This window comes from Orycteropus afer, unplaced genomic scaffold, assembly GCF_000298275.1.
Source record: "Orycteropus afer afer isolate SDZICR_OR568_19922 unplaced genomic scaffold, OryAfe1.0 scaffold00236, whole genome shotgun sequence".
In the NCBI taxonomy this organism is placed as follows: Eukaryota; Metazoa; Chordata; class Mammalia; order Tubulidentata; family Orycteropodidae; genus Orycteropus; species Orycteropus afer.
This window is the reverse complement of record NW_006921823.1, coordinates 1246075-1269848: the sequence shown is the minus strand read 5'-3', so window position 1 is coordinate 1269848 and position 23774 is coordinate 1246075. Positions and strand designations below refer to the sequence as shown.

General features: G+C 39.2%; 1 protein-coding gene across 1 annotated transcript in view; it reads right to left on the bottom strand.

Annotated features, from left to right (window-relative positions):
* Positions 1-23774, bottom strand: part of PRKDC (protein kinase, DNA-activated, catalytic subunit) — a 550241-nt gene that overhangs the window by 193868 nt on the left and 332599 nt on the right. Inside the window, exons 52-59 of the mRNA XM_007949066.1 lie at positions 23051-23162; positions 14635-14759; positions 14403-14552; positions 8377-8550; positions 6681-6779; positions 4844-5051; positions 3485-3674; positions 1756-1971 (exon numbers count right to left, since the gene is read on the bottom strand). Of these exons, the coding sequence (XP_007947257.1) occupies positions 1756-1971; positions 3485-3674; positions 4844-5051; positions 6681-6779; positions 8377-8550; positions 14403-14552; positions 14635-14759; positions 23051-23162 (1274 nt within the window). The remainder of the gene's footprint in view (positions 1-1755; positions 1972-3484; positions 3675-4843; positions 5052-6680; positions 6780-8376; positions 8551-14402; positions 14553-14634; positions 14760-23050; positions 23163-23774) is intronic.

Sequence of the window (23774 nt, the reverse complement as noted above, 5' to 3'; positions counted from 1 at the left end):
AGTCCATTCTATCTTTCAACTTTCTTAACTTCCTCACCATTTAGAAATTCTGTGACTGCACAGTCTTTTCCCTCTTTTTGTTTGTATTTAATACATATTTTTGAGGAATACAATTCAATCCAAAATCTTTGCTTATATTCTGGCCCAGGGTCTGTCATTCTGCCAAGATGATTTGCTAGGCCACAATCTTGCAAAGGGATTGGACAGTTTACTATGCAAAAAACAGGCACATAAAAACTCTTACAAGATTGGTCAACTAATATGTAAATTAAATTATTGCAGTCTACAGAGCAGATTGGTCAATTTTACCATCCTGCTAGACTTATAAGGGCTAATCCCACAGAGGTTGGAGGGGGTCCTCACTATCATCAAGAAGAGTCTGGAGTGGAACATGTCCTTTGAATCCAGGGTCCCTGCAGTAAGAACCTCCAAGATCCACAAGAGAAAGTGTTGTAATGCTGAAGACAGTTCATACTGTCAGGCAACACATGCAATGGGAACAAGGTGACTGGCTTTCTGGCCCATGAAGTGAGGCAGCTGTAGTAGGTTTACAGATCTATGGACCAAGACAGAGCTAAGTGTTTTCACACAAGAGGCTTACTGGTGGAGTAGGGATTTTCCAGGCAATTGCTGGTGGAACTAAAGAGAGGTAATACATGCCTGAGCAGGGCAGAGGTCTACTACAAAGGCTGGTGGCAGGTACTGCCGTGGGCACAGCTGAGAGAGAAACTGAGAGTTTTTCTGGTTGGAAGCTATCCCAATTAACGAAACTGTACTGTCTGTACTGAGTTGTATTCTGTTACTTCCCAAACAAACCACATAATTATGAGTACTGTCTTTGAGTTCTGTGGGGCCATTGCAAAAGATTATCAAAATCAGCAGAGAAGTAGAGAGTGCCTTGGGGAGGACAGCTGGTGTCAGAACTGGCCAGGGTGGGGTGGGGTGGCCGGAGAGGAGTTGGAGAGTAGAGGTGTGTCTGACTTCTGCTTCAGAGGAATCAGCTTTGGGCTGATGGTGATTCTCATTCTCTGTCTTTGGGAATTTAGAAGAGGTCTGACACCATTAGATTATAACATGTGAAGATCAGCTATAAATAAAAGAATGTCAAGTGGTGCTAAAAGACACCAGAAACTAGGAGAGAGGCTCACATAAGGAATTGATAATACAACCAAGACCCTGATTTGGACTTTTATCCTCCAGACTGTGAGACAATAAATTTCTTCTTTAAAGCCACCCACTTGTGATATTTGTGTAACAACAGCAAAAGGAAACTCAATTATCATTTTCTTGCCTTACCACTTCCCTCATGTTCCAGAGTCTCTAAATGAATGGACTGAGCCTAATTTATTCAAAAGCTTTTCCAAAACACCTAAAATTATGCTTTCAACATAGTAATCGCCCAGCCAATATACACAGAATTTAATTTTAATGGACTTGAACACAAGATACATAAAAAAGTAGATACAGTCAGAAAACAGAGCAAGATGACAGTCTGCACTAATTGAGATGGTTGTTGTTGTTGCTGTTGTTGTTATGGGCTGTCAAGTCGGACCCAACTCATAGCGACCCCTCCTTGGGTTTCTGAGGCAGTATCACTATGGAAGTAGATTGCCCAACCTTCCTTCCGAGGAGTGGCTGGTGGGTTTGAACTGCCAGCCTTCTGGTTAGCGGTCAAGTGCCTTAGGCACTACTCTACCAGAGCTCCTAATTGAGACGGTAGGTTATTATAAATACTTTTCAGCCACATTGCCTTACCTTTAACTTTGCTATCCACTTCATCCCCTGGAAGGACTAGCTTCTTTTTCCCAAAATTAAGTCCCACTGACTTCAAGGATGCTCTCGATGATTTTTCCCTCCTTTTGTGGACAAACAGCAAGGAGGAAGAGAGGGAATCAGATGCCAGTGAGACCATGTAATCTGCCAATGGGTCAATGATGCTTCCAGTTAGCCAATTAAATGAGCTTCTTCCATCTGCAAATATGTATGTCAGAATGTATTAGAACACTGTCTCACAATTCCTCACATACACACACTTGTAAGCAATAGGGCAGTGTGGCTGGAATACACTGAGGGAGTGAGACCCTGCTCAGGCAGTCAAGCTGCTGGGGATAAGAATCCCCACATTCTCAGCTCCCAGGTGTTCACCTGCAGCAGGGACTAGGGTTAACAGAAGTGTAGGTGAGGCTGTAAGACAGGGAGGAAAGGTGGTGTCTGTATAAGTAAGAAGCCAGGTACAGAGGCCTCTACAAGGGTGCTGGGGTCATTGATGCTTTCTACTTACCACAGGGTACTACTGTCCCTTTTGGTACTATTGTCGTTTTGGTACTAAACTCCCAGAATTTCTAATATCAGTTTCATAAAATTTTCACTGTAATTATCTAAATTAGTGCTATATTCAGAACCAATGGAACTGAAAAAAATTTGTTTTAGCTGTACTTTTTTTAAGTGATTTAATTTGTTGTTGAAAATATACACAGAACATATACCAATTCAACAATTTCTACATGTACAATTCAGTGACATTGATTATATTCTTCAAGTTGTACAACCAATCTCACCCTCTTTTTCTGAGTTGTACCTCCCCCATAAACAGAACTCACTGCCCCCAAGCTTCCTATCTAATCTTTTGAGTTGCTGTTGTCAGTGTGATCCCATATAGACAGCAAAATGCTCAAGGCAGAAATTCTTTACTAATTAAACTATTGTTTAAAAGAATAAAAGTCTTCTTATAAGACTTCAGGGAATGTTTCTGGTTTTAAAGAAAATCTGAGGGCAATAGTTTCACTATCTTCAGAAAGTCTGGATTCCATGAGAATCTGAAATTCTGTTCTGGACTTTCTCAGTTTTGATCAGGACTTTTCTACAGAATCTTTGATTACAACATTCAGTAATGATAGTCAGGCAACATCCAGCTCTGTTCACATGGCAAAGGAGGTAGCTGTTTATGGAGGCAATTAGGTACACATTTCATTTCTTATTCCTTATTCCTGACCCTCCGTCCTCTGTTGTTTCGAGCGAATAGAGACTGACTGTTGCACATGGATGCAAGCTTTTATGACCCCATGCATTATGCAATGAACTAGGAGGTAGAACAAAAGCACTAAACACGGTATTAAGCCAATTAACTGGAACGTCCCATGAAACCATGACTCAAGGTCAACTTCTAACCCAATAAACCACATCCCATGAGGTGTCTGGCTATATAAACTATTTTAAATTTGATGCACTCCACAGATTTTTCTGGACAAGAAAACAAAACATATATGTACGAAGTGTCTACTGGTTTCTCTAATCAGAAGCAATCCATTTCCTCCTTTAACTGACTTATCTTTCTCATGGTTCTTAACACTTTTTGCCATGATCATCTTCTTTCTGTTACAAAATATTCATGTTCTTGTAAGCAGAGGTTGCCTCTACAAATTAGAGTACCTTGTACTTATTTATTTCATTTACTTGATTAGCAGGTGTTCAGGTGGATGCTTACCTGTGTTTTGGGTAGGTGTGAAGTCCCAGTGCTGCTGGGTAGTCCTTACTTGTCTAGAATTTAGTCTCTCAGCCATGAGGGAGCCATCTTGAGTTCGGGTCTGGAGAGCACTTTGAGAGATCTGAGTCTCAATAAACATTGGAGTAAGAACAGTACTTCGGAAACGCCAGTCAGAATCAATAGTGTATTCCTGCATGCAAGAAAGTTTCCAATGAACTCCTCCTTTTAGCACCAGTGAAATGTCTTTATTTAAAATCCAATAGTACAATCAGAGGGAGCTCTGGTAACATAGTACCTAAGGCACCTGACTGCTAACCAGAAAGCTGGCGGTTCAAACCCACCAGCCACTCCTCAGAAGGAAGATGGGGCAATCTACTTTCATAGTGATACTGCCTCGGAAACCCAAGGAGGGGTCGCTATGAGTTGGGCCCGACTCGACGGCACACAACTACAACAACAACAGTACAATCAGAAAATACATATCAAAATTTATATTTCTCTGTGGAAAGCAGCTCAAGAAAAACTTATTCAAATATAAAACTTTGAATTAAATAACTACCAATTAGAAAAATAACTACAATTAGGGGGGAAAAAATCCAACTGTCTCAGTGGTTTTTCTACTTCTTAACATTCTGCATTTATAACAACAACAACAACAAAACTCAAACCCTTTGTCCTAGAGTCAATTCCGATTTTCAGTGACCATAAATGACAGAATACAACTGCCTCATAGGGTTTCCAGGGCTGTAAATCTTTACAGAAGCAGACTGTCTCACCTTTCTCCTGCAGAGCAGCTGGTGGTTTTGAACCACTGACTTTAACCATTGAACCACCAGAACTCCTCTCAAACACTTTATGCAATATTCAATAATGGCATCACAAATGCCAACAGTTGAATGACTCAAATATTTCCTCTACACTCACAATATGCCAGGCACAAGGACAGATACCAAGAATACAAAAAACATAGCAATTGTCTAGCTGAGAGAGCAGGACCAGGCACGAGCCAAGCATTTTGTTAACATGCAGATCCTGACAATCTTGCATGGCTGCCAAGGGGAAGGGCAAACCAGGTACCTCCACCAGTGGGTGAGAGGTGCAATGTGGAGAGGCGAATCATGGAGAAAGCAGCAAGTTTGAGAAGGCAAACTTTACCCGAGGTTGAGAGGATGAGCACAGTATACCTCGTGGAGAGTGGTAGATTCAGGGGGTGAGCATATGCAGATGCCCCCAAAAGGAACTGGAGAGCATTCCAAGAGTAGTGAGTGAGTTTGAACACTACTAGAAAATGTTTATTCACTAACCAACAGACAGCGCCTGTAATACTCATCACTATTATTATAGAGAGAAGCAACTCACCTGAAATTTACATTCTGATAGAGGATGCTCAAATATAGGGTTTGGATAATCTGGGCTCAGGCTGGTCATTTCAAGTAGAAAATCTGTTGCTAAACCTAGAAAGTGTGTTTCTATTTTAGGAGAATATAATGAATTTAATGCCAATAATCGGTCCAAAGTATGTGATGGTAACCTAGTTTCATGACTCCAGAAATTTCGAATAATTAATCTGTAAAGCAGAGAGAAAAAAAGCCTGTGTTGAGATATCAGTAAATGAGCAAGAATGTACTACACATGGTGGCATGTGAGGAAGGCACAGTTTTCTATCTAGATTAAGCTTAACATACAGGGAAGTCATATTCAAAATTGTATCAAGAGCATGACCTGAATTATGCGAAATAACATACACCGAAGTAAGAGAATATTATAAAATTTAGCTTATTTAAGAAGAGGTAAGAAAATAGATGATTTTTTTTCTCACCCATGGGTGAGATTATTCTAATCCCTATTACCTGGGAAGTTTTCAGTGATGAGTACATAATATTTATTATTTACTTAAACTGAGAAAACATCACTACCTAATACAATTCACTCCAAAAATTACTGTCATGAAATACTCAAAACTTAAATTAGTTAAAAAGCAGATTAGGTTTTATAATTTAAGAACATGAAAAAGATCCAAATGTTTTAATTTGAAAAAGATCAATGAATTTAAAATTGGAACAGAATGGAAAAATTAAATGATAGTCAGAATTACACAAAAAGTTAATTTACATGAAAGTTAGTTAGATAATTGGCACTTGAAGAGAAACATATAAAAGACTAAGGGTTTTAGAGCATAGCAATCATCATTCATACAACCACGTGAAATCAACATCATAGCCTCATCCTATTTCTGAGGATTCTAAACTTTCATTTGATGTTAATATGCATACTAAAACTCTGACTGCCACTGAGTCAATTCTGGGCTCATAGCAACCACCATTGGGTTTCTGAGGCTATAAATCTTTACGGAAGTAGACTGCCCCATCTTTGTTCTACAGAGTGGCTGGTGGATTTGAACCACTGACCTTCTGGTTAGCAGCCAAATGCCTTACCCACTATGCCCCCAGAGCTCCTTGTTAATATGTATTAAAAAAAAAAAAAAAAAAAACCCGACCAAACTCACTGCCATTGAGTCGATTGCGACTCACAGCAACTACCTTTGGGTTTCTGAGGTGGTAAGTCTTTATGGAAGTAGATTGCCCAGTCTTCCTTCTGTGAAGTGACTGGTGGGTTTGAACCACCAACTTTCTGGTTAGCAGTCGAATGTGTTAGGCACTATGCCACCAGAGCTCCTGTTAATATGTATACCAAACAAACAAACAAAAAAAACACATTGCTGTTGAGTCGGATCCAACTCATAGTAACCCCTTCTTGGGTTTCCAAAGCAGTATTACTATGGAAGCAGATTGCCCAACCTTCCTTCCAAGGAGTGGCTGATGGATATGAACCACCAGCCTTCTGGTTAGCAGACTTTAGCCTCAGGCACTGAGATAAATAAAGAAACATACTAATCATTATTATAGATTTCCCTTTTGTTTTAAAACACACTGACTGACTGCTCTAGCACTGAGCATTTTACTCATCTCACTTTATGAGTTTTATATCAAAGTAACTTGTCAGGATTTTCCAAGTCTTCTCTTAATAATATGATTAAAAATACACTTTTAGTAAACATTAAAAAGCAGGAGGCATGAAAATGCTAATTCTACAAATACACTTCTAAAACTACTAAAATGTACTCCATGTTAGTCTAGAAAGAAATGATTCTAAAACTTAATTGTCCTGGTCCAATTATTCCAGAAGAAGCACATACTGAAGTCCAAGATTCTCATCAATCAATCCTTGAATCAATACATCTTTTGCCAGCTTAAATATTTCCTGGGAGTCAACATCTGTTTGACTTTCTGGATCTCTGTTTAAAAAAAATAACAAAATAATAAAATATTTAAAATCTCATCTATTGCTTTTGCTAAATTCCAATAATACTGTCTAGAATTAAAGAAAAGAAATTTAACCTTTCCCATGAGACTTCACCTTCCAAAATTAAAGGACAGCCACCCCTATGTATGGCCTCAGGCCTGACACCCTCCTCCATGTCCCACAGCCCATCAGAGTCTTCACTACGACTCACCAAGCAATGACAGACTCTCACAGACAAGGGGGTAAGAAGGTGAAGGGTAGCAGAAACAGAGATGAGGGGCTCTCTGGAAACACTAAGAGGTTCTAATAAAGGTCTAGGTCCCCAGGGAGGTGGTATGATGTGCTCCTGAAGTATGAAAATCACTCTGGCAGAGTTTATTTCTTTTACCTTGTCAGAACTTACAGGATAATCATGAAAACATATTTTATAAGGCACTCACATTTTAAACTCAACTAATAATTTCATTTGCTGAATATTTCCCCTACATGTGTATAAACTGTGATTTAAAATAAGGATACATTTCAATATACTAAAATAGATTATATTATTTAATATATTAATAATAGGGCTGTTGTTAGTTACCATCAAGTCAAGCCCCCAACTCATGGTGATCCCATGCACAAAGGAACAAAACATAGCAATTGTGGTTTGGACCACTGTATTTTTATAGGATTTTCACTGGCTAATTTTCAGTAGATCACCAGGCCTTTCTTCTTAGTCTGGATGTTCTGCTGGAACATGTTCAGCATCATACAACACATAGACCTCCACTGAGACACGTGGTAGCTAAGCATGAGGTGCACTGGCTGGGAAAACACTGAGGTCTCCCACATGGAAGGGGAGAATTCTACTACTGAACCACCACAGCCCAATACTATGGTATAAACCATTTGATATCTGTATTCTTATTAACGTATTATAGACTGCTAATGGCACCTAACCCAAACTAAAACCACTGCCACTGGGTCAATTCAGACTCACAACAACCCCCAATGAGTTTCCAACCTAGTAAATCTTCAGGGAAGTAAATTGCCCCATCTTCCTTCTGAGGAGCAGCTAGTGGGTTTGAACTGCCAATTTTCTGGTTAACAGTTAAATTCCTCAGGCACTGTGCCACTAGAGTGCCTTAAAAGCACGTAAGTGACCCCTAAAAATAAAATGTTATGGATTGAATTGTGTCCCTCCAAAATGTGTTGAAAATCCTAACCTTATGCCTGTGGTTATAATCCCATTTAATATTTAAAATGGTTTGGTTTTGTTATGTTAATGAGGCAGGATTACTGAAGGTTGTGTCTTGAGTCAAACTCTTTTGAGATATAAAAGAAATTAAAACCAGTAAGCAAGAGAAACAGAGACAGGGAAAGACTGATGACAAGCCACATGGAGATCTCCAAGGAACCAGGAAATAAGCTTAAGACACAAGGACACCCCCTAAAAAGCCGAGAGAGAAAGCCTTCCACCAGAACTAGCACCCTGAATTTTAGCCTCCTAAGCCATAAGAAAATAAATTTGTTTGTAAAAACCATCTACTTGTGGTATCTCTGTATTAGGGGCACTAGATAACGAAGATATAACAATGACAGCTTACCTATAATTGTCATGAATCCACATAAGAATATTATACATTTGTTCCCTACATATCGGAGATGGATGGGAAATGAATTCTACAATAGAATTCATAAGTTCTCGAAGTTCTAGTGGTTTCAATTTTGCCATCATCTTATAAATTATATCCAAACACACTTTTTGTCTTTTATCATCTCTATAAAAAAGAGAGATTTTGAAAAACATGCAAATTTAACAATTTTACTTTTGTACTTTCAAGGTAATATAGGTAACTTTTTCTTTTCTGTGCTGTTCTGTGTCAGAATTTGTTGTGAGAGATATATTTATACAATTTAAAATCACAGAATTACTCTTTAAAATAATTATCATATGCTAGATTATTAAAAATAAACAACTTAATCCAATGTGGTATTCCAAACTGGATCCTGTAAAAGAAAAACATGTTAGTGGGAAAACTGATAAAATCCAAATAAAGTCTACAGTGTAATGTACTAATGCTAATTTTTTACTTTTGACAAGCATGCTATGCTTGTACAAAAAGGTACAACTGAGTGAAGGATATGTGAAGACCCCGTACTATCTTCCAATTTTTCTGTAAATCTAAAGTAATTCCAAAATAAAAAGCAAATTTAAAGAAAAAAAAATCCCTGATAATATCAAACAAAATAATCAAACTACAAAGGATTACATGATTTTAAAACTGATGCCAAATGCTGTTTAGGATATGTAATGTGCCATGTGATGGGGGTCAGTGAAGTTTGGATCCTAAATGTTGCATAACTGATGTCCTTGTACTGTGCGTCTTTCACTCGGTAAAGAACCCGGTACACTGCCTCACACACAGTGGAAACGGAATAAATACTTAATGAAGAATATTAGAACATAATCACATACATTATCTGTTGTTGCCAAAGTACAAATTTATCAGTAATTTGTCAAGTAAAAAATATGTATATAGATTAAGACTGGAAAAGAATACAGAGAAATAAAAATGTTAAGTAATTAGCAGTTTTATTCTTTAAAACTTATTTTAGTGCTTGTTATATATTCAACTGAGTACCCCAAAAAATATATTGGCCTCAAACCCTTATACCTGTAAATATGACCCTATTTGGAAATAGGAGTTTTCTTAGGTGATGTCAATGAAATACTGCCAGCGTGGGATAGGTGAAAGCAGCAGACTGCCAACAGCTACAAAAGCTGACCCTCTGAATTCGACTACTACCCTCCATAATTGTGAGACAATAAATTCCTGTCCTTTAAAGCAACCCACTCGTATTTGTTATGGCAAAACCAGGAAACTAAGACAGAATTTGGTACTAGAGAAAGAGAATGCTGCTCTAACAAATACCTAAAAATGTGGGTATGGTTTGGGAACTATGTAATGGATGAGAAAAAAACACAAACAAACAAACAAAAAAAAACCTCACTGCTGTTGGGTCCTTTCAGACTCATAGTGACTCTTCTTTGGGCTTCCAAGGTGGTTATCTCTACCAAAGTAGAGTGCCCAGTTTTCCTTCTGAGGAATGGCTGGTGGGTTTGAACCACCAGCCTCCTGGTTAGCAGTCAAATGCCTTAGGCACTACGCCACCAGAGCCATCAGGTAATGGACAGAAGCTGGAATTGTTCTGAGATGCTTGACAGTAAGAGCCTAGATTGCTTTGAAGAGAGTGTTGGTAGACATGGACATTGAGGGTGATTCTGATGAGGGTCAGAGAAAAAAAAAAAAAGAGGAATCCTGTAGAGAAAGCTTCTACCATTGTGGTGGTTAAGTTTGTGTGTCAATTTGGCTGGGCCTGGATGAGTGGCTGGGCAGCTGAATGTAGTTATTCCCCATGGTGAGACTGGTAATAAACTCCATGGTGGAATCTACTGGAGCAGCTGAGTAGCTGGTCTGGGTATGTGGTCTGCTTTCCTATATATAAGAAACAGCTTTGGGAATGGTCTCTAGCTTATGGCACGCTTGAACCCTACATGTAGCCGAGTCATTGTTCAGCAGCCTGCCATACTCTGCTGATCCTGGGACTTTCAATGGACTTGAATCAATGGCCTATCGTGTGCTTTGGTAATATCGGACTGTGTCTTGTTACTTATCTACCTTGGGTTCCTCAGCCTCAGCAGCTGAGTGAGAAAAGCCTCCAGCTTCAGTGGCCTGGGGGCAGGAGGCAGAGCTGAAGCACAAGGATGACAGGCTTTCACCCAGCCCCTAGTGCCTGACACTTTGAACGTGGACTTAAAGCCTCCAAATTGTAACAATAAACTCCTGTTTGTTAAAGCCACACAATTTGTGGTGTATTCCTGTAAGAATGGCACTAGGTAACCAAAACAACCGTTGTAAACAGAATGTTTCTAGAAATACATATGTTAAATGTGCTTCTAGTGAGGCTTTAAAAGGAAATGAGGAACTGGCTATTGGACAACAGAAGAAATGTCATAAAGTGGCAAAGAACTGAACATCTTCTTAAACATTTCTTTCCTCTTCAAAATCCATTAAGTCCAGATCTGCCAATTTCCCTACTTCATGATTTATTAATGACAGCACATAATCGAATTATGTTAAAATGTTTTGTGTAAAGCAGAACTTGTGAGTGATGAACTTGGATATCTGGCTGAGGTGATTTATAAGCAAAATCTTGAAAGGGCAGTGTGGTTTCCTTCCTGCTTATTGTAAAATGCAAGAAGAAAGAGATAGCTTGAAATGAGAAATGAACTGTACAAAACCAAGAACTTGAAGATTATGAAAATTCTGTTGTAAAAATTAAGAGTTGTCCCCGAAAAGGACAGGAAGGGTATGGCGACACAATCTATTGCTAAAGAGATGAGGCCAATGGCCGATGGACCTAATCAACCACCTCATGAGAAGCCCTGTCAACTTAGACTGAAAAAGACAGAGACAGGATGAAATGAAGGAGAGGTGTCTACCTCCTGGAATTCTACAAGCAAGAAACAGACCACTAGAGCAAGTGATCCCTGACTTATGACAGGGTTCCATTCTGATGACTCTGTAATTAAGTTGGTTCTGGCATAAATTGAGTAACTTTTTATTGACTTTCATTATCATTGCCTTTTATTATCAGTATCTTTATAAATCCAATCTTCATTTTTCTTTGGAAATTAAAAATATTATATATAAACATACAGATCTATTTTAATACAAACATACATACATTTTAAAAAATACACATATCATAAACATTTACTCCAATGATGAAGAATTGGATGATGCTGGCATTTTGTCAACTATGGTAAGAAAACTTGTGGAAGGTTTTAGATCATCTGGATTATCCCTGGGAATGAGGATGGACTTTCCTGTCAAAAATTTAGTGAGAGATATTTATATGCTCCTTTTCTTTTTTTCTTCATATATTTCATGGTAACATCTCAAATCTGCCTATTGACTTTAGAAAAGTGATTAGCATTTGGGTTATGTTTTCAAGTAACTCATTTAGTTAGAAAAAACTCCAGCTATTCATTTCACGGTAAATCTTTCTGACAACTTCTCTGCTTCCTCTTCCTCATTATTTCACTCTTCTTGAGCATTTCTTTCCTCTTCAAAATCTATTAAGTCCGCACCTGCCAATTTCCCTACTTCATGATTTATTAGTGACCACACATCAGCAATAACAGGTTCTAAATTCAGCGTTTTTGTCAAATGGACAATTTTTTCCACCAATCTCTTCTGTCTTATTACCCTGATCAAATGATTAGAGCATGTTCACATGACTCAGCAATTTTTGTCATATCCTCTGCATTAATTTTCTCATATTTTCATCAATCACTGCTATCAACTCACTGCCACTGAGTCAGTTCCAACTTTTAGCGACCCCCAATGGGTTTCAGGAAGATATAATAATGATAAGATGTATTTAAAAAAAAAAAAAAAAAAAAAACCACACAGTCCTCAGTATGGTTGTTATTAAGTCAAGGGACTAACTGTACTGGGTTGAGAGCATCTACTGCCCTTCAGGAAAAGGAAGGGAGCATCCCAGGATCAGTTCAGAGACTAGTAGGCCTGTCAGAAGGAGGTGGGGGGTGGTGCTGAGGCAGAGGTAGTTTCCTCTGTGTCAAGGAACCACCTAGGTTTCAAGGGGTGTAGTCACCATCTTGGTTCCAGAGAATGCCATTCCAGTGGGCTGTAAGAACGGGACCACCAAAGCCAAGGGGGCAAGGTTGCCGTCCCAGAGCACCTAGAAATTAGGTTCCTAAAATGAGTCTGGAGGATGGGGCTGATGCCCAGATGATCCTTGAGAACAAAAGGGCTATTTTCAAGCCCTAAGATTTAATGACATTTGCCCTGCTGGGTTTTGTACTTCCTTGGTGTCCGTTATGGACTGAATTGTGTTCCCAAAAAATATGTGTTTAAATTCTAGCCCTTAGAATTGTGAATCTAATCCCAGCTGGTGTAAAGTCTTTTTTTTTATACTGTTAATGAGGCACTATCAGAGTAGAGTGTATCTTAAGCCAATCACCTCAAAGATATAAAACAAGCAGATTAAGAAAGCAGGAAATGGGAAAGAAAAATGTCAAGCCACATGAAGATCACCCAGGAGCAGAAGTTGAGAAGAGACAAAGACTTTCCTCCAAAGTCGACAGAAGACAGGAAGCCTTCCCCTATAGCTGGCACCCTTAATTTGGATTTCTACCCTAAAGAGTGAGAAAATAAATTTAAAACCATCTACTTGTGGTTTTTCTTTTATAGCAACACTAGATAATGAAGAGGGTATCTGTAACCCCTTCTTTCCCTTTTAGAATAGGAATGTTTATTCTGCTTATACCACCACTACACTATACTTGGGAAAAAGGTTTGGATATGCTTATACCACCACTATATATGGGAGCTCTGGTAGCATAGTGCCTAAGGCACTTGACTGCTAATCAGAAGGCTGGCGGTTCAAATCCACCAGCAACTCCTCTGAAGGAAGATTGGGAAATCTACTTCCATAGTGATACTGCCTCGGAAACCCAAGGAGGGGGTCGTTATGAGTCAGGGCCAACTTGATGGCACATAACAACAACAACAACAAAAGACTTCACAAGTCCAAAGATGGAGAGGCATTTTGCTCCAGGATGGAAAACACCCAGGGGCTCAGCCATACTTCATTTTGATAATCCAGAAGATAAACTTTGGGACTTGAGTAGATATTGGAATGGTTTAAGACTTGTGCAGATGCTGAAATGGGGTGAATACATTTATCGTCTGAAAAGGACATGAATGTTAGGAGGCAGAAGGATAGGGTTTTAGGGACTGAATTGTGTCCCCCAGAAACATATGTTGAAATTCTAACTCCTATACCTGTGAATATGACCTTGTTTGAAAATAGGGCTTTTCTTTTATTATATTAATGGATTTACTCATACTGGAGTAAGGTGGGTCTTAAACCTAATCTCTTTTCAATGGTGTCTTATGAAAGGGCAACAGACATAGACAGACACACATACAAGGCGAGACACCATGTGAAGATGGAGGCAGATGCATCACAAGCCCAAGAATGTCAAGTCTTGCCAGCAGCTACCAGAAACTGAAAGAGACAAAGAAGAATCCTCCTCCTAACACTGACACTCTGAATACAACTTCTAGCCTCCATAACTGAAACAATAAACTCCTGTTCTTTAGAGTCACCCTTTGTGTGTGTGTATGGTGTTTCTTCTTAGGGCAGCACTAGATAACTATGCTCTATTGCAGTTTTGCAAAGAAATAATGGAAGAGTCTTACCTGCAAGATAGGAACATAAGTCACACTCATATTTTCAATATATAGTAACCTGAGACACTCCCTCAGAATCACTCCTTTGTTTACAGATGTGATACAGGAGGACTAGAAACTTGGCCTCCTCAATGTACCAGGTCAGAAGAGGAGGAAGAACCAGGTCCATTTTAGGCACACATTCAGCCTTTATGATTTCTTTACTTTCTTTCTCATATTCAAACCTACTAAATATGAACTTTATGAAAAATCAGTTTCTTTATGAGCTGAAGGAGATACCTGCGCAAATTAAAATTTTGCAACTAAGCTGAATCAAGGAATGTGGTAGCCAGCCCCCCACTCACCTGTGTCTCATGACTTGGTTGAAATCTTTGCTCTTTAGCTTCAAGTAGAGATCTTCTATTTTCTCTGCACGACAAAGCACTACCTCTAGGCACAGAGTCTTCATCACACCGTGGAATTTAGGCAGCAGGAAGAACACCACATTCATAAACCTAACAAATGAATAAGATTTGTGAAGCAGGACAGCCCAGACATTCTCTGGCCACAGAGTGGGAATAATAACTGGCACCCTACCTATCAGCCAGAGGAGGGTAGTGCTGTGCAGCTTTGCTCAAGCACACAATGAACTTGTCCTCCATTGTATTTTGATGCTGCTTCAACTGTTTCACAACCAGTTCAGAAACCAACTCCTCCAGTACCTGAAAAATTGAGTCTCTTGTCAAATACACAAAGTGATAACTTAAGAACGGAAAAGAAAGTTTACTTTGGATATTTAAGTGAGCCTGAGGAAGATGTCAGTGTTCTCACTGCATAATACTATCAGGTGAGTCATGAGTTCATCATTGTTGAAACCACCAGCTAGTGCACATTGATCACAGGTCAATACCAGAGGCCAGGACCGTGGAAGTTTGTAATTGAGTGCCAGTCTCGTCTGCATGTGACCAAAGTGGGATCAGTGAAGATCAGTGCTTTCTCTGACACTGTGTCAATAAGTCATTTGATGTGTGAAACTATTGGTGATGATTAATACTATATTTAAGAAAAAACATTTTATGATGCCTGTATTCAGGTCTCTGGCCAAATGTTCATAAACATCAGAATGTCCAAGCAGGTCTCTCTGAATGCCCTCTAACTGTGGTCCTGTATCCTTCTTTATTTCTCTCATCCCATGTCATATTCAACATTATATTCATTTGTAGGTAGTCTGTCTGCCTCATCAAAATGCTGGCTCCCTCAGGGTGGGGACTTATATTGACTGGTTCCCTGCTATGTTTCCACAAGAAAGTCCTCAATGTATGTAGGTATTCAGTAGATACTACTGGAATGAAGTAATAGAAAATGCTCATTTCTTTCAGTAAGGTTTATATTCTTCCTTACAAAAAACAGGAAGATGTTCGTAAACAACTTTTTCTTTCAAAAGACACTAAGGTTAGATGAATATTTTTTCAACACAAACTTACAGTATGAGGCTATTTTAAAACTATGCTCAAAGGAAATCCTTAACAGTAAGCTACAAAGATCAATTACTAAACCCCATGTGGAATATTTTCATTAAATATTAGACTATTGATTCATAAAATATAAATCTTTTAATTAAAAGTATTAATCTGATGAAATAATCTAGTAAGCAAAAAAAGTTATAAAACAAATGTTATTTTTCACTAAAGTACATTTTTTAAAAAAAAATTTTTATTGTGATTTGAGTGAAAGTTTACAGAGCAAATTCATTTTCCATACAGCAGCTCACATACACTTTGTCTCATGACATTGACTACAATTTCCCACAATGAAACAGCTTCCCTCCCACTTCCTCCCCACAGTTACCTCCTCCCTGTTTTCTTCCCTCCCATGCACTCCTGCTCTATGAGCTGTCTCTCTGTGCATACACAGCCCTTCTATTCTCCCATGATTGATCTCTCCAAGACCTGTATCTATCTAATGTAAATGTTCAGTTCATATGTCTGTCTTTTGTTTGGCTGGAAGCCACAGGAGTGGGTTCAATTTCAGATCTGAATGGCAGCTAAGGGCCATAGTCTCAGTGGTTCTGTTCCATCAGGCTCTATCAGACCAGCAAACTTGCCCTTCCCCCTTTTTTTTTAAATGATTCTGAGTTTTGTTCCACATTGTTCTCCCACTCTATCTAGGATCTCCTACAGAGATCCTCCTGAGTGGTTGACAGTGGTAGCCAGGCACCATCTAGTTCTGGTCTCAGTCATATAGGCTGAGGATCACATGGTGTACCAGTCACTTGGACTAATTGTTTCCATGACTCTTTCATTTCCTTCATTCTTCTTTGCTCTGGATGAGGAGAGAGTCATAGTTGCATCTAGATCGCTGCTTGCAAGCTTTTAAGATCCCAGTTGCTACTTGCCAAAGTAGGAGGTAGAACAATGTTTTGTGCAGTATGTTATGCCAGTTGAGCTTGATGTCTCTGTAACTATGGTCCTGAGCCACAGGTACAATTACTTGCTCCCTCTGGGTAGCTGGCTGTGGCCAAGAAGTCACCACAACCATGTCCCTTGTCAGCTTTACTATACACCTGGAAATTCTTACAGAACATACAAATACACTGGTAGAAACACTGTCTGCCAACCCTACACATGGTCTTGGGCACACTCCCCCCTGCATGGACAGATCTAATAGTTCAGTCTGTCCACCCACCTATTCACCCATAGATCAATGATTGCCTTCACTGACAATGCAGTACAGTATGTGCAAAAGGGTTGATCTTTGTTCTCTGTACCTCCCATGTACGTCTCCTATGTCTTGCTCTTCCTCAATGCCACGTGTTGATCACTCACATTTGGTACACTGCCCTTCTCTTCACCCAAATCAATACTTGTTTCTACCTATTTAATAGTGTTCCCTCCCCTCCCCTTTCGCCCATGGTAACCAACAAAGAAAATTTCCTTCCATATAGAAACCTTTCCTTGACTTTTTACAAAAATGAACAAATGGAATATTTGTCCTTCTGTGATTGACTTATTTCACGCAGCATAATATCCTCCAAGTTCATCCACATTAAGCAGTATTTTGCAGATTCTACATTATTCTTTAGGTTGGATAGTATTCCATTGTGTGTATGTACCATAGTTTGGTTATTCATTCTTCAACTGATGGGTACCTGGGTTGTTTGCATCTCTTTGCTATTGTAAATAGTGCTGTGATGAACATGGGTATGCATATATCTGTTCTTGTCCTGCCTATAACTTCTTTTGGATATATACCTAGTAATGGAGTGGCTGGGTCAAATGGTATTTCTAATTCCAACTTTTTAAGGAATTTCCATACTGCTTTCCACAGTGTTGGTATCATTTGACAGTCCCACCAGCAGTATATGGGAGTCCCAATCCACATCCTCACCAGCATTTGTTATTTTCTGTTTTGTTGAACTTTGCCACAGTGCTAGGGCAAGATGGTATCTCAGTGTTGTTTTGATTTGCATCTCTGGAATGGCTAATGATCGCAAGCATTTCTTCATATGTTTGTTGGCTGCCTGAATATCCTCTTTGATGAAGTGGCTATTCATGGATTCTGCCCATTTTTAATTGGATTAATTGTGTTTTTGTTGTTAAGATGTTAGAGTTTTTTATAAATTCTAGAGATAAGTCCCTTGTTAGATATGCCATCGCTGAAATTTTTTTTCCCAATCTGTAGGTTCTCCTTTGACTTTCTGGGAGAAGTCTTTGGAAGCACATAAAAATTTAATTTTCAGAAGGCCCCACTCAGCTAGTTTATCTTCTGCTGTTTGTGCATTTTAGGTTATGCTTGATAGTCTATTTATGCCATATATTAGGGTCTCTAAATTTGCCCCTAGTTTTTCCTTGAGGAACTTGATAGTTTTAGGTTTCACATGTAAGTTTTACACTAAAGTACTTTTAATATTGAGAAAAAAAATTATGTTTAAAAAAATGCTTATCATTCCTATTAAGTTGAAATTTAAGTCATGGGATATTAACTCTGGAAATCAGCTGTAACTTGCTCTGTCCATGGTAAAAAAAGTAAGCATATTACATAAATTGGAACCTAATGATAATACAATTAATTTGTAATAAGATTATTCTGAATTCTTAAAATGTTTGTTTTACAAAAATAGCTAGTAATCTCTAAAGCAAATTTTAAATTAAGTTTGATCTTCCTACTGGGTTATATTTCTTTTTAAGGTAGTTTAATTTTTGCTGGTTGTTGTTGTTGTTGTTAGGTGCCACAGAATCAGATCTGACTCATAGTGACTCTAGGTACAACAGAACAAAACATTGCCTGGTCCTGTACCACCCTCACAATCCTTGCTATGCCTGAGCCCATCAGTGCTGCCACTGTGCCAATCCATCTTGGTGAGGGCCTTCCCCTTCATTGCTGACCCTCCACCTTACCAAGCGTGATATCCTTATCCAGGGAATGGTCCCTTCTGACAACATGACCAAAGTAGGTGTTTTGGTTACTTAGTGTCACTCTGACAGGAATATACCATAAATGGGTGGGCTTGAACAAACATGAGTTGGGAAGCTAGAAGTCTGAGTTCAAAGTGCCAGGTTCTCGGGGCTGGATTGAAGCCCCTTGACCTTGGGTTTCACATCTGCCTCTTGCTCCCAGTCCACTGAAGCTGCAGGCTTTCTTCACTCAGGCAGCTGCTAACTGCTGAGGCTGAAAAACTCAAGATAGAATAGTAAAAAGGCACAGTCCCATGATACCAAACTATATGGCAGTCCATTGATTCAAGTCCATTGAAAGTCTCATGATTGGCAGAGCATGGCAGGCTGCTGAGCAACGACGGATACATGGAGGGATCAAGTGTGCCATAAGCTACAGACCAGTCCCAAAGCTGCTTCTCATATATTGGAAGCAGCCCACATCCCTAAACCAGCTACTCAGCAGCTTGTAGTAGATCCCACCATAGAGTTGACTGCTGCCAGTCTCATCATGCAGAATAACTACCACCAGCTGCCCAGCCACTCAACCAGGCCCAGCCAAGTTGACACACAACCTTAACTACCACAGTAGGTGAGACGAAGTATGGCCATTATTGCTGCCAAGGATCATACTGGCTGCACTTCGTCCAGAACAGATTTATTAGTTCTTTTGGCAGTCAATGGTACTTTCAGTGTTCTTCACCAACACCACAACTCAAAAGCATCAACTCTTCTTCAGTCTTCCTTATTGTCCAGCTGTCACATGCATGTGAGGTGACTGAAAATACCATGGCTTGGGTTAGGCACACCTTGGTCTTCAAGGAGACATCTTTGCTCTTCAGAACTTCAAAGAGGTCTTTTGCAGAAGATTTGCCCAGTGCCATACATCATCTGATGTCTTGACTGCTGCTTCTATTGGTGTCAATTGGAACCAAGTAATATGAAACCTTTAACAACTTCAATCTTTTTCCATTTATTGTGAGGCTGATTATTGGTCTATTATCTTGTCATTTCTTCCGTTTGCTTTAGCTAATCTCTCCATTCAATGACAAGTTTCGGAGTCTCTTCTGACATCCATTTTGGTCTTCTCTTCCTTTCCTTTTTTTCTTAAATGACTTTTTGCTTTCCTCATGGATGATGTTCTTGATATCCCACAACTCCTCTGTTTTTTGGTCACTGGTGTTCAATGCATCAAATCTACTCTTTAGATGGTCTCTAAATTCAGGAGGGATACAATCAAGGTCATATTTTGGATCCCACAAACTTGTTTAATTGTCTTCAGCTTCAACTTAAACTTACATATGAGCAGTTAATAGTTCTTTCCACAGTCAGCTCCTGGCCATGTTTTGGCTGAAGATACTGAGCTTCTCTATCACGTTTTTCCACAGAGGTAGTCGATCTGATTCCTGTGTACTTCATCTGGTGAAGTCTACATGTATAGCTACCATCTGCGTTGTTGAATAAAGGTATTTGCAATGAATAAGTTGTTAGTCTTATAAAATTCTATCATGCAGTCTCCAGTGTTATTTCTGTCACCAAGGCCAAATTTTCCAACTACTAGTAATTCTTCTTTGTTTCCAACTCTTGTATTCCAGTCACCAGTGATAATTAACACATCTGATTGTATGTTTGGTCAATTTCTGACTGTAGAAGTTGAGAAAAATCTTCAGTTTCTCCATCTTTGGCTTTGGTGGTTGGTGCATAAATCTGAATAATATTAGTATTAACTGGTCTTTCTTGGAGGCATATAGATATTTTCCTATCACTGACAACACTGTATTTCAGGATGGATCTTGAAACATTCTTTGTGAAGATGAATGCCATGCCATTCCTCTTCAATTTCTCATTTCTGGTATAGTCTGATTCAAAATGGCCAAAATCAGTCCATTTCAGTTCACTACAATAAGGAAGACTGAAGAAGAGTTGATGCTTTTGAGTTGTGGTGTTGGTGAAGAACACTGAAAGTACCATTGACTGCCAAAAGAACTAATAAATCTGTTCTGGACGAAGTGCAGCCAGTATGATCCTTGGCAGCAATAATGGCCATACTTCGTCTCACCTACTGTGGTAGTTAAGGTTGTGTGTCAACTTGGCTGGGCCTGGTTGAGTGGCTGGGCAGCTGGTGGTAGTGCCTATGATATTAATCTTTATGCACTCTATTTCATTTTTGACAACTTCCAATTTTCCTAGATTCATACTTTGTACATTCCATGTTCCAATTATTAATGCATGTTTGCAGCTGTTTCTCCCCATTTTCAGTTGTGCCACATCAGCAAATGGAGGTCCCAAAAGCTTTACTCCATCCACATCATTAAGTTCAGCTCTACTCTGAGGAGGCAGCTCTTCTCCAGTTGTACTTTGAGTGCCTTCTGACCTGAAGGGCTTATCTTTCAGCACTATATTGGACAATGTTTCAGAGCTATTCATAAAGTTTTCCAGTAACATATCAAACAGTGTTTCACTGTTATTCATAAGGTTCACTGGCCCATTCTTTTAGAAGTGGATGGCCCCTTCCTTCTTCTGAGTCTGTCTTAGTCTGGAACCTCCAGTGAAACCTGTCCACCATGGGTGACCCTGCTGATATGTGAAATACCAGAAGGTTAAGCCTCCAGGCTCACAGCCACACACAAGCTACCACAGTACAATGAACTGAGAGATGAATAGTGGTTAACTTTTAATACAAGCAAATTTGTAGATGGTTGAGTTGGACAGGGGCTCAGCTCATTATTTTGTGTTGGGCACTGTGTGTGCTTGCCTAAGACCATCTGACTTCTCCTGAGACTCTTATCCACTGAACGGACAGCAAACTGCACCAGGTCAGCTCCAAGCAGCCGGTCTTCTTCCCATCTTTTATTTTAGGAGGAGAGCTGGCCTGGAGACACACCTTTGGGGATCATGACCATATAGGTAGTTCACAAAGTGAGAGGCCAAATGAGGTCAGCAGGGCAGCACTGAAGAGTAAAGGATCGACACCATAGCTGCAGAATGGCTGATAAAAAACTAGCAAAGGAGGGTGAGATGAAACCCCAGTAAAGTACGAAGAATGCCAAAAGGGTATTCTAGAAGGCAAAGTGTCAAAGAGAAGCAAGAAGGAAGATGACTGTGTCGTGCTTAAGAGACAGTACTCACATTAGTGACCTCAGCTTGGGCAAAGAGTCAGGCTGGTCTGGAGGCTCATAATGTAACCCTGATTCCACCAACACATGAGAACACAGTGTGTGGCTGAGTGAACCCTGTACTGTTACACTATCTTCAGTTACGTTACAATGCAGCAGACCATGCAGTTAAACACACAATTTTAACAGCTATATTTTACTGAGGATTATAATATTCTGTACTGCAGTTCAATTTTCCATTACATTCTTCTTATAATCCTGGAAAGCAGGCAGTGCACAAAAGACTTAGAAAGGTTCCCTGACAAAGGCCCTTTTGTGTTTAACAGCTCTGTTTTGCCAAAAATTAGAAAAACAAGATTTTACTAGGATAACTTAGTTCTGACCATAGCAGATATCCACCAGGATAATTTTCTCCAAAATAAATCCTGAGATCAAGTTCAGATACTGGAAAGGTGGTTCAATGTTCTTTTCTTGACTTTCATAATATAGGTAAATTACCAAGTTTAAAAAACTGAGCACTTTATAAAGTTTAACAGTGAAATGATGAATAAATGAAGAATTCCCACTGTGATTTCTTAGACTACAGAGGGAAGATATTTAAGATTCAAATGTCAATATTCACACTAAATTTCTCAAGGGACATCATGCTCAATTGGTACAACATGAAAATCTTGTCCTATAACCTACTTTGGTGAGTATAGACTGGGGTCTCAAAAGCTTTCAAACAGCCATCTATGATGCAGCTATTGGTCTACTCTCATATAAATCAAAGAAGAGTGAAGAAAGTCAAAAGCAGCTTGGAAAATTTAGTGCTAGGATAAGATGGACCACGAGAACCTCGGCCTTCATGATCCCAAGACAAGAAGATCTAGATGGTACCTGGCTACCAATGCGAACCAATGGAAAGGGATCAAAAATGGAGATCCTGGATAAAGTGGGAGGAAAAATGTGGAATAAAATTCAAAAACACAAAAATGACCAGAATTTCTGGTCAGATAGAGACTGGTGGAAACCCCAAGCCTATGGTCCTGAGTTACCCTTCAGGCCTAGAAAAGGACTCATTCCCACGGATCAGCTCTCAGCTCAATAGCAGAAAGACCTACATGCAAAACACATACCCCAGGGCAATGCACCCACCTACTCCAGGGAGATGTACCCTTTAGATTAATCAGCCATGAGACACCAGAGGGGTAGCATTTACATAGAGGGAAAGCTAGACATACAGAAATGCATAGCTAAGAAAGGCACAGGGAGGGGGTAGTCAGAGGGAAGGGAGAGGAGGAGAGTTTTTTATGGTTGGGGATGGTAATCTGGGTGGGAAATCAAATGTGCATGAACTGATGAATGTAAAACAGGTTTACTTAGTAAATTTGCACCCAAAGCACAAAAAATTTAAAAAAAAAAATTCACACTAACTCAAAATTTAATGAAAGTATTTCTTTAAAAATTGCCTAACACACTCACATTTTCTTTCTCAGCAACATATTGAAGAATAAGTCCCAGAAGTTCTGCTGCTGCTGCATATACCTCTTTATGTTTTACAAATGACATATTATTAACCAAAGCTTCAAAGTACCTACAATAAATATAGAAAGAAAAAAAAATGCCTATTATAAACCATTTTACTGCATGACATAAACAATAGTACCTTTTCTCCTCATGTCATATTCGTAGCACAGATTGAGAAAATATGAAACATAAAACATGACCTAAATTATTTGTAGGAGTATATCTATGAATAAGTATTTAAGAGCTCTTATATCAGGCAGAGCCCAGGTGTCTACTGTTCAGTTCTACAGGGGTACAAACAAGCTGCAGCCAAAGTTAACAAGATGCTGGAGACCCTAAAACATGCCAAAAAAAATTCTTTACACAAGATTACAATTTATTGAGCCTATCTATGGTCTACAGGAGAACAAATGAAATAATGGCAAAGAACAGAACATAGTGCTCATGTGGGACAGTTACTATATGCAGGGAATCAGCTATACTGACACATTTAACACTGAACCCTCACATGACTCAGTGATGTGGTTACTGACAAGGAAACTAAAGAGCAAAAAAGTTAAGCAACTCATTCAAAAAGTAAAATATTTCCAGCAGAATCTGTGTTGAGCCACTAGTTGTCTAAGTGCCAAGTTAACATAATTATCAATTACTCCAAGCAACTACCAAGACTGCCAGACGT